The following is a 12,113-nucleotide window of genomic DNA, read 5'->3' on the forward strand; positions in this document are numbered from 1 at the left end:
TAATCATGCTCAGTATTTTGGCTGCCTGTCGGCTATGCCTTCCTCTGCTCTTCACATGTGCCATGGGGAAAAAATTTATTATGATGACAAATGTCATCTTTTAAAAATAAAAAGCATGTAATTCATGATAGCTAGGCCATGACACTTTTCCTTGAACCCTGGCATCTTGGGGAGACAGACGGATGGTTTACAAACTACAGTCTGATGCTTTACCATGATCTTAATGCACACCACATAGCTGCAAATGAGCACTATGAACTTGCACTATAAACTTCACTCTCACCTGCCAGGCGATAAAGTCCTTCAGTTTCTCTATCTTTTCAAGGTCCTCTGGGTGTTCCTGTATGTACTTATCATTGAAGAAGGCCTGCAGAAAAGGGAGAGGAGATACTGGAGTAAGTCTGTTTGTATGAATAGAGGAAAAGTACATACAGAGGAAGACAGAAGGAACAATCTGAAATGTGGAGAAGTTTGTAATATAAATAAAATGAAACGGAGGAGAAAAAAATGACAAGTCAAGGGGGAAATGGAAAGGGCTGTTAAGAATAAAAAATAATTTAGTCGAGAAATCCGTCTCTCCTCCACCACCTGCACTATTTCACTGAGATGAAGGAATGACCTGAGGGCAAATAATTCACGTTCTTCCTCTGACTCATACTGCACCGTTTCACAAGGCCAATATGAATCTATTCCAGGTTGGGATATATACTGGGAAATCAATAGACTATCACTTTTTTTAGCATCAAACAATAAGTAAAAAGAATTTCCTTTTTCCACAAGAGTAGCTATTGTGCTACTGTGAATAGAGGGTGCAGCTCACAAACCAGTGACAACACTAGAAATGTGATGAAAGCAGGATGCAAGCATGACTGAGATTTTTGAAAAAGAAAGAAAGGCCCAGGTCTTTCACTAATTCATGAGGACTTGTGATGATTTGTTTGATTGCAAACAAGTGGTAAGTGTAGTTGTAAAAACAATAAGGCTGATAGAAAGGGAACTTCTAGGACTTTAAATATGCAAGAGATTATGGCTCCATATCACAGCATGAAATCAAACGTGGGGGGAAAATGGTTCATCTGAATTAGCTTTAAATATTGTTTGATATTTAGAATTTTTCAGAAAAATAAAATGTGTCAGAAGATCTTGTGTTTGACATTGTGGGAAATCCGGTTTTTCACTTTTCGTTTTAAGAGTTCGATGAGGAGATTAATACCACTCTAATCTATGTATCCCTATAGCTGGAGCAGCAGGTGGTTAGCTTAGCTTAGCATAAAGCTTGGAAACAGGGGGAAACAGCTAGCCTGGCTTTTACCAATGGTAACAACACTTGCCTATCAGTACCTTTAAAGCTCACAAATTAACACGTTCTGTTGTGTGTTACGGGGTTTCTGCAGTGACTTCCTGAGGTCTCTGCTGATTGCCTGGCAACCTCACAGTGACAACAAGACTCCATGAAGTTATGTAAGGTGTATAGTAAGCTTAAAGATGCTGACACACCAAGGAGATTATCGGCCGTTGGACAGTCTGGCAAGGTCAGTGACACAAATCTGTTCGGTGTGTCCCGCGCCGTCGTGAGTCTGGGGGGCTGTCGACGTTCATTTTGGCCGACCTGACATGTTCAGTCGCTGGCAGGGCAGTCAGGACTCACCCGGAAATGGCGAGCGGAATGAGGTGACTACAGTCTCTCAAAATCTGACAAAAATCTTTTAAACTGACCTTTGTTGATCTGAAATGAAGACAGATTCAGCAACTGCATGGCCTATTTCTCGCTTAAAACGTTTTCAGAAACATGTTTCAGGGAACTATTTTAGTACAATATGAGATCGTATTCTGAACGGCCGCCATGACAGTCTGGCTTTGAATTTCCGGAGAAAACAAACCCATGTGACGTGTTCGTCCAATCAGCTGCCGGTTTTCATTTCTTGGGCAACAATACAGATTAGCGCCGCCTGCTGTTATAGAGATGTATTACGTCTCGTCTCATCTTTTTGGTGTGTTCTGTGGCACTTTTTGGACCAACACGGGTAGACTGATCATTTCGACTGGCTTTTCTGTCAACGGTCGGCCGTCGGCTATATGTGTAAGCAGCTTTAGAGGTGCTGGTACGGGGATTTTGTTACCTTAGGAGAGAAGCAGACTAGCTACTTCCCCCCCCCGTTTCCAGGTCTTATGCTAAACTAACCATTGCTTCATATTTAGTGAGTGGTATTGATCTTCTCATCTAACTCAAACAAAAAAGCGTATTTCCCAAGATGTCAAACTATTCTTTTAATGCTTCTGTTAAAGTAGAGTGAAGCTAAAAATGCAGATGTGTACATAAAGGTATACAGGTTGAGACAATACAGGGATAGAATAAATCCAAAGTTTTTTTACATGTTGACTACCTTCTCATAGTTGGTAAAACCTCCCATGACAGCTGGGTCCACAATCCCATTCAGCAGCATGGAGAGGGGGTTGATGGGAAGGTTTGAGTCGTTGAGATGCCTCTGCACCATGCTGCTTATCTTCTCATTGGTCAGCTGCATCGTTTCCATGGCGTTCTCCAGTGGACTGATCTCCTCCTGTGCCACACAATAAGTGAAGGTGTCACTGAATATTCTCAGCACTTATTCACCTGTTTCAGTATATTTACACATATATCACTACTGTCTTTGTGATCCTCACAATCTAGCAGAAACATTTTGTGTTCAGTGACTAGGGATAGGTTATTAGAAGATGGGCTTAGGAACCCTTAACTACGCACATAAATCATGTAGGATAGAGAAGCAATGAATAATTCTACACTGCGCCCATACATGAACCTGCGACTGTCAAATAAAGATTGATAGCATCTCGGCGTAGGGGAATTTCAGTTCCCATGTCAACAAAATATGATTGACAATTCTGAAAAAAGATGAATAAAATACTTGGAAATGCTGCCATTAATTCCTCTACTGTGTAAAAGAATATTCCAACTCAATCCATGTAACGCCACATGGAGGCAATCTCATTACTTTGGATGAAAAAGAAAAATCACCACCTTGCAGCTTGCTGGTAAGGAGAAACATGAGTGGATTGTTGAGTAAATGTCAGACTTAGACCCCAGCCAAAGAAATAAAGATGTTGTGCCAGGGAGACAAATCTCCAATCTGTGTGGGTATGTCTTAGGCCAGCTTGATAAAAAGCATTGTCAGATGGAAGGCTTTAGCTTGGTGAATCTCAGACCAGTCATTAAGCTTTAAATAGAGTCTAACCTCGGGGATCTGGCCTCTCCCTGGCTCATCTGGAGGGCAAGCTGCTCCTGACAGTATGTTCCAACCCAGCCTGAAGGAAGAGGCCTCTGCATTGAATTAGTGTGGCAATGGAGAATAGCACTTCACTACATGGACTCATGGACTCATTTCATTACAAATCTTTGTAATGAAATGATTGTGCTAAGGATGTAGCGACCAGATGGACCACTGTGGTGTGCTTAATGCCCAAGCTGCCTGGTATGTGGTTGTTATGTGATGCTATTTGACGGCTATGAATGCTGAGTGAGCAGACTGTAGGTAACATCTTGGCTAAAGATAACATTTGAGAAGTGCCCCTCTCTGAAGCTTTCACCATCACAAACATGAATGTGACTAATCAAAGTGGCAAATAAATAGTAATTGAATGTGTAATACTTAGCCTGGCAATTTACGGTAAGTAGTGCATTTGTGTTGGGACAAACTAATGACACATTAAAAGGATGAGACGGGTGTTTTGGCTCTAAGTGATACTGTAACCTGCTCTTGTGCTCCAACTTATATAACTGCACTCATTTCTCCAACCTCCCTCTTCCACCAGACAACATCCCTGCCCTAAATGGGGACGCCAGACCAGCATTTTAATTAGTTAATGCAGCTTTAGTGGAACGGAGGGGAAATGTGCCCATTCCAAACGCTACAGTAAACACTTGACGTCATTTGTTGCAGCTGACCATCCTCTCATCAACAGGTTTTTAATACAGCTATCCAGATATTTATATTACAGGAAAATCAACAGTGAGTGGGTTCTGAACTCTTGTCTAGTTGTATTTGTGATGTGTAGCTATTTTCTGTGGAAACAAGTATTTAAGGAGTGCTTGGTGAATCGATGTGGGCCCTCTGGCAGAGAGAGAACGTGCCCCGTCGTTAGTCCGGGGGAGTGGCATGCCTGCGTCCACATGCCTGTCTATACAGCTTAAGTGGACAAATCATATTGATTGCCTCTGAGCAAGGCTGCAGATCCTCATCTGATTAGGAGGCCTGCCTGGCACACAGGCCCTTCATACTCACTGTGGAGACTGATTTGACTTCAAACCAGCGCAGGATGCCAGGGAGTTTGTATGCTGTCGTGTACGTGGTCCTCTCAATCCACATGTTCTGTTGACAAGATGACAAGGACACAAAATCAAAACACGGCGCAGAAATCAACTGCCATGACAAGACACAACTATTTGCGGCTGTTTTTGTGCCAAACCACATTGAAACAAGCTTTCAGACTGCCGTTGCATTAATGAGAGAAAGATGATGCCAATTGTAGGGGGAGCTAAAGGGATGGGGGTGTGCACAAACTCCCTGTCTGGATGGTAGCTCATTTAGGCCCGCTCACAGAAAGCCCAAATAAGATGGAATCTCAACTGATACATTATGGAGCTCAAATAATAAAGAAAATCATACACCACAGGAGATGATTTTACTTGCAGAGGGTTTCAACCTTTCAACAGTTTTTATTATAGGATACTAACTGCTCACGTTGGAGAAAGGTGTTTATATTGACATGTTTAATAGGTTAGATAGATGCCTAGCAATAGATACCCATCACCTCACTGTCAGGACGGAGAGGGTCCTATCAGTCAGAGTACGTCTGAGATGAGTTAAATACATCATCCCACGCTGCCAAAGTGATGCCACAGTAAACACACAGAGGAAAGTGTGAATGAGTTTAATTTGTCTCCCGGGTCATTGACAACCTGGATATTAAGTGTGCACAAAACATAAATCGTAAAATGTACAAAAAAATCAGACCTCGAAAGAAATAGCTGCACTAGGCAACCAGATTTGGATCACTGTCAACAATTTTATTTACTCTGGATCTTCTTGTTGACAACCAGTGTTCCTGTGTTTAATGAGAGTTCTGCTTTCCTATTGATTTTCTTTTCTTTTCCTTTTTTTTTTACTTTCTGCTGGAAACAATGAAAAATATGTGTTAAAACCTCAAACATGAATATCAAACAATAATCCAGCAGTATCCTATAATAACTTAAAAAACAGCAGTAGTGATACCTAGACAAAAAAAAAAAACCTGGATGAAAAATTGAACAGCTCGTTTCAGCTTTATTTTTTACTTTTAAGTTATTTCACATAACTTTCTTAATTTGAATGAAGATCAAACTGAGTGTATTATCTTCAGTACTTCATACATGCCAAACGGTCCAGCTTTGAATTTGGGAGCTCTGGCTTCATACACTAAGCCAGCTGGGGGTGACATTTGATTGCAGCATGAAATTTGACAAGCAGATCAGCAATGTTGTTAGAATGAGCTTTTCCAGCTTTGTCTCCTGGCTAAAGTTAAGCCCTTCCTTAACAGGCACGATCTAGAACAGGCGATTCATGCTTTTATTAGTTCAAGGTTGGATTACTGTAATGCTCTTTATGTTGGTCTGAATCAAACCATCTCACGTCTCACATTTATTCATTTTTTACCAGTCCAATATGACGGTCAGTTGAAATAAACCTTGTTTTGTAAGAAAACTTGTTTAATTTGTTATGAATCTATTTTGATGCGTTTTCCCGTAACTTTTGTAATTTTACATATGTTTAAAAATATCGAAATTAATATTGATATCGCAATATTCATAATCGATATTGCAATATCACATTTTGTCAATATCGTGCAACCCTAACATACACACATCACTCCTGTTCTCTACACCCTACATTGGCTCCCTGTGCGTTTTAGAATCGATTTTAAGATTTTATTGTTTAAATGGCCTGGCCCTGGAGTATTTGTCCGAGATTTTAACCCTGCGTGAGCACAACCGGTCATTGCGGTCTTCAAATCAACTGGTTTTAGAAGTCCCGAGGTCAAGGTATAAATGGTGGGGTGATCAGGCTTTTGCAGTTGCTGCCCCGAGCCTCTGGAACAAGTTACCCCCTGATATTTACACTATTACAGATGTAGCTCTTTTTAGATCCAAACTCAAAACCTATTTGTTTAGAATGGCTTTTAATACGTAGTAGTGGTGTGACAATGTCCCTCTCCTCCTCCTGTTTCCATGTAACCTTTTCTGATTTTCTATGTTTAATTCATTTTATTGTATGATATGTAATTTTATTCTTTGTTCCTGATGTAAAGCACTTTGGATACCTGCTGGTTGCTGTAAAGTGCTATATAATGATTGATTGATTACATTTTAATTCTGTCTATTGTAACTTACCATACTAAATATATTATCTGTATATGTATTATCTTGCATTATCTGTGCCCTGTTCCTGGAGCTGAGTCACAGGACCATTATCAATCCAACCATAAATAATTGAAATTCAGCAACTATGTTGTCAACTTTGGCAGTAGCTAGGACATTTTATATTATAGGTCGATGCCAAGTAGCCTTTATGTTATTTTTAGAAATTCCAACTGGCTGAATATTTTTTTTTTCATTTAAAAGAGCATTACAATGATGATTATTATGTTAACAAATAGTTCATAAAACCCTTTAGAAAAAATTAAATGGACAAGCAAAGTCATAGTGAAAAAGAAAGAAAGAAAGAAAAAAAAAAAGAGTAATTACCGCAAACTCGTTGTCGGGGTCTTTTTCTCCCTTCCTCACTGGCCTGGAATACTGGAATTTATGGACTTCATTTACTGTGTAGAAGCTGGGGAGGGAGAGAATCAGTGCCTGAGTAAATTAAAACTGTTATGGGCAATCTACGGCTTGATTCAAAGGTTGATTGCTTTGCTTCAGATCAAACACATGACAGGCCCCCTTCAGGCTAGCTCTGCCAGGATCTGTTTTGTTTATGGCATGGCCTCATCTACATGGTAAATAAATAAATTTTTTGGGTCACACACATCACTGGCAGCACCTGAGGTTAGTCCGACATGTCAAGACATGTAGAGAAGCTGCAGTTAAACGTGACAGAGGCACATGACTAGTGGGGATGAACTTTGCCAAATCAGGTTAATAGACTTTTCACACTAGGAAAGTGATGGTGTTGCATAGTGGCTGTGGGAGCAGCTGTCTGGGCACCTACATGGTCTCTCATATTGACACCTTACTGGCTCTTTTTCCATCTTTCAATCCGTCTTTCTCGCCTACAGAAATCCACATTCACACCGTCCTGGCGAAATGAGTACAGATGTATTATCCTCATGAAGCATATTGCATTTTGCATTCCGAAAACAATGCCATATGTTTTCGAACAGCATGCTTTGCCTGCATTAGCAAACAATTATGAATAAAATATGAAAGAAATCCGTGCCCGTTTATGTTTTTAGTAGCAGCAATAAGTGTGTGCAGAATGGGATGCTACAACTTTTGAACTATTTTTACTAAGGACTGTTAATATATTGCTAATGAACAGACCATACAACGCTTTTGTGACATTCAAACTCAAAAGAGAAATTGGGCTCAGGTCTTATTTGTAATTGAGCGATTTATATTCAACCGACAATCAGATGTTCCCTTCTGTGCTTGGTCACAAAGGGCAACACACTATTTAATGAACATGATGAGGACCATTCCCAAATTAGCGGAGAAAACGTGGCATTAACCTAAAAAAAAGGACGTAATAAACAGATTAATAAAGCAGCTTTAAATCAGCTGCGCTACCCCAATTAAGCCTTTTACATATAATTAGCTGGCGGGCTAGAGATGATGCAGTAGTATGGTCTGGACAAAGCAAGGTCAGACGGGGGTTGTGCTCTGCCTGCTGCTGTGACCCTTTGGCTCAAACAGCTCAGTCTCATTGCTATGCACCGTGATCCTTTGCACTGAATGAGAGAATAAATGAGAGAAAAACAGAGAGATAGGGACAGAAAGAGACAACCGGGGAAAGCACAGCGAGAGCTGGAGAAAGAAACCGAGAGAAGAGAGTTGGCAGAGAAAGAGAGACAGACAGACAGTTGGTGTGGAACAACCCTCTATCACTCTCTAAAAACGTCTAATCTGGGCTATTAACAGAGTTACATATTCCAATCAGACACAGTTAGCAGACAAGCCAACAGGATGCTGCAGGGGGATGTGACCAATGGTGCAGGCTTGTGATAAGATCAGTGCGCAGGTATATTTGCCTAAAGGTTATCCAAGTAAATGCCTTCTTTTAATTATGTCTGATGATGCGTTGGGTGGCATATCAAAGTGAATTTGCACAGCTGACTGATGCAGTGCATGGCTGGCGTACAGATTGGGCAAACAAGTGGGAGTGTAGGGGGCCCACTGTTTACTGTGGCCCTGGTGGCCAACACAAAGGTATTAATGATGTCAGAGAAACAATGTTGTACTTGGCACAGTGACTAATAGCAGATGGCTGGTGCAAGTTAATAACCACTAGAAGGACAAGGTCAACCGCTGTTTGTTCTACACAGACATACATTTACATCAAGATTTAATGGCTTTCACCACAGCGGTCCTCAAAATACCACACACAAAAATAAATGTAATGCATGTTTGCATGTCATTACAAGCTCTCCGAATTCTTTTTGAGTTACTGGGGAAAGTAAATTGAGCTTGCTGTATTCAAATGCATGCTGTGTGACTTTGAGGAACACACTCCGTAATTGTAAAGAAATGAGTGTGTGCTTACCTCACTATTTGTTCAGAGACGGGTTTGTTCTGGAACTTGGCAGGCAGGTCGAGGATGGGTTTAACCGTGAAACACTGGATGTCTTCAGCACAAACATCAAGGAAATAAATGAAACTGTTGAACTCAAATGAATGAAATAGTTATGAGGACCTGGTGAAAATTCACGGCTATTGTTAATCGGCACTCATTGAAATCAAAGTATGTATTATTAATCATATTAATTTTGATTAAAACCACGTCTCCCAGCCCCACAATTACTCTGCAAGTATGCACAATCAATTTGTAGTGCATTAAAAAACACATTTCCTTTCATTTTGTGTACTGGCAGCATTTCACACGGCGGCTGCACCAAAATAATTAAAAAAGAACCTCATGAAATATGAACAATTATTTTCTAACAAAAAATAAAAAGCAAAAATAAAAAAAAACATCTACCGCCAATATTAGAAATGAATCAATGATTCTCGCTGAGGATACATTGTCCAGAGGAACACTTTGTGTCCTCGCTGGGCGGTGTGGTCGTCTTCATCTTCTCTGCGTTGGGAAACTGTGTGAGAAGACGTGCTTCGAAGTCCTCTCTGCGCTCGTACTCCTTCCCACGGTAGATGAACATTTTGTTCTGAAGGACAATAAGGGAAACAATGAGACCTTTGCCATGTACATGAAGACAGACACACAATCATGCAAGCCGGTGATTATTTTCACACATTATGTGGACATAAGGCACATTGTCCATATTTTATGAATATGGCATCATTGACACCATCCAGTAGCTAACATGCATTCAATGATGGCAGTCAGACATGGAACAATGTCAAAATTGTTTTATTAAAAGAAAGTTACATGGATAAGAACGGTTTTGATTTGTAAATCTACTTGGCCCGGTACTGTGGCTGTGTTAAAACACATTATCATAATATTCATATTAAATACTTGGAAATGAGGGTGAAGGAAAGTTCTTGGCACCGATTCAGTTATTAGTTAATCCCTGCTGAGTTCAGAGTGGGCTTCTGTTTTAGCAAACTGACAGACTGCAAATGGCTACTCCTATTTAGCTCGTGGCTCGATCATAAATGGCTGCTGCTAACTACAGCTACTGATGAAGTTGCCTTCAAACCACTGTAATGGTTCAGACATCTTGCCAATTTGAAATCAGTGTGATAAGATCTTGGCACCTGAGGATGGGCCCTCTTCACATCTTAGCAACTTGATCTCTTATAGATCTAACCTAAGGGCAACAGCCCTTTTTACATTTCCTTCTTTCTTTCATAAACCGTCACTGATGAACAGCTCACCCCCAGCAAGCCCTACGCTCATGCACGGCACACATCTCAATTCCCAAATTAATTAAAGGAATTGCAGCCACTTAATATGCCTGGGGCCATTTTCAAATTTGCTTTGACAGATAAGTTGACAAAAGCGCGTCAATTTCCAGAGTCATTCGTTCTGGCTGCAGGAGAATTCGCTAAATCTGCCGGACAACACACTGCTGCAATTTTCAGATGGTAAACCGCTGCGAGATTTGCTTTTACTATTTTCTCTAAATCATTCAAATCTCTTCGAGGACATCTCATCTTTTTCCATCACTGTATATTGTATGCTTATTCATACGATTTGCATTATGTGGTTGAGCATTCTGCTCGTGCATACAGTAATCTTAATGTCACCATTTCTCATTTTCATTACCCTCAAACAGACTGGCTAGTTCTGACAAAGAAAATCACTGTCATTGAGATAACTCTTGCTGAAATGGTCTTTTCTTTCTTGGGGTAGGAAGGCAATTTCATACAGTCAAGTGACAAAGCAGCACCAGTTCGTATAGCTACAATGTTATCAAGTTCAAATGAAACACACAGGGTCAAGATTTAAGCTAGCAAGACTGGAAGACTGGAAGATTTGCATATGTGGGAAAATGACAACAGGGAAACAAATGAGATATCAATGTCTCAGCCTCTTGGCAGTGATAGTTTCCCAGAAAAACATATACAGTAGATACTTCAATTCAATCTACTGCAGAATCCCATAATAATGTTTAACAGACACAAAGACTGTTAAAAAAGCTAATCCTTTTAATTTCAAAACAAAAATAAGTTATATGAGAAGAGTGCACAGAGTGCTCCTGAATATGTATAAGCCAGGAATGTTCCTCCATCTCCCTGAGTGTTCTCAGGGGTCAGTCTGGGGAACATTTGGAATTATAGAACATGACAGCTGATAGCCGAGTGTCTCTGAATGTGGTGTGTTAGGATACATATTTCAAACCAACTTTCACACACCCTCAACTGCTCTTTAAGCAGAGCGCTCACAGGAAACTCAATACAGGGATTAAGTAAAGTTTAGGATTGATGGGAAGAGAAGGGAGAGGTGCAGAAATACGCAGACTGGATGTAAAGTGAGAGAAACAATTGTAGAGTCTTTGAAATACTGAGAATACCTTTAATGTGTTGGAAAGCTGAAAGCAACTCAGGATTCTTTATAGAGCAAACAAATACAATAGAGGCTTTCAGTCAAAGCTTTATGAAAAGGTATTGTTACTCTCACGGTTGAAATGATCAGTTAAGAAAAATATTCTGTGCATGTCTTGCTTGTCATGCATCTGCTGATGACATGGTCTCGAGCATTTTACAATTAGCAGGTACCCTAGTGGCTAACCACATTAACTACTAATAAATCATAAGCAGCTGAATAAAGCACTCTTGCATAAAATCCATTCTTAAGGGGGGTGGATACAAAATGCCTTTATCAGAGTATTGATTTTCTCACATAATTGACTTTTCCCGGAGGACACTGCGATGCTGCAACACAAACAACAATATGGGGTGTGAAACAAAAACCCTCCGTACTATATTTATCTTGATAAGTAACCCACACTTAAACACTTCCCTATGTACTCGCACAGAAATCTTTCAACATAATTATGAAATATCAAGAGGGCATGCAGACTCAGAGCCCTTATAGCCAGACAATGTAAGAGCCACAATGCAAGAGCACTGACTTTCTATCAGGATAAAATGTGATATGTAATAGTAATATTCAAGACCAGCTTGTACACTACCTTTTTATCTACTGTAGCATAAGGAGCGCCACAAATTTAAAAAGACAAAACAATATATGTGTAAATAAAGACAACCCAGCATACACCTGCCCTGGCTATTTCAGGTAAGGTCAAACTGCCCGCAACATAAATAAAATGGAGAGAAAAAAAGAGAACTCAAAGCTGTCCTTTTAAAGTCTAAATAGCCAGATAGATTAGACCAGTGCAGCTTGGCCGGTATGTAATGGAGTTTCTGCCCTGCCAGATGAAAGGGGTTAGGAGGGGCA

At 40.2% G+C, this 12,113-nt stretch overlaps 1 protein-coding gene across 7 annotated transcripts in view; it reads right to left on the bottom strand.

The window, feature by feature from the left end:
* Positions 1–12,113, bottom strand: part of dock1 (dedicator of cytokinesis 1) — a 190,657-nt gene that overhangs the window by 17,623 nt on the left and 160,921 nt on the right. For all 7 annotated transcript variants that reach the window (XM_039787801.1, XM_039787800.1, XM_039787798.1 and 4 more), the window contains 6 exons: positions 9,270–9,411; positions 8,793–8,874; positions 6,779–6,863; positions 4,281–4,367; positions 2,385–2,561; positions 284–367 (listed from right to left, as the gene is read on the bottom strand). In XM_039787801.1, coding sequence (XP_039643735.1) covers positions 284–367; positions 2,385–2,561; positions 4,281–4,367; positions 6,779–6,863; positions 8,793–8,874; positions 9,270–9,411 — 657 coding nt within the window. The remainder of the gene's footprint in view (positions 1–283; positions 368–2,384; positions 2,562–4,280; positions 4,368–6,778; positions 6,864–8,792; positions 8,875–9,269; positions 9,412–12,113) is intronic.

The sequence above is a fragment of the Perca fluviatilis genome, chromosome 21 (genome assembly GCF_010015445.1).
Source record: "Perca fluviatilis chromosome 21, GENO_Pfluv_1.0, whole genome shotgun sequence".
NCBI lineage: Eukaryota > Metazoa > Chordata > Actinopteri > Perciformes > Percidae > Perca > Perca fluviatilis.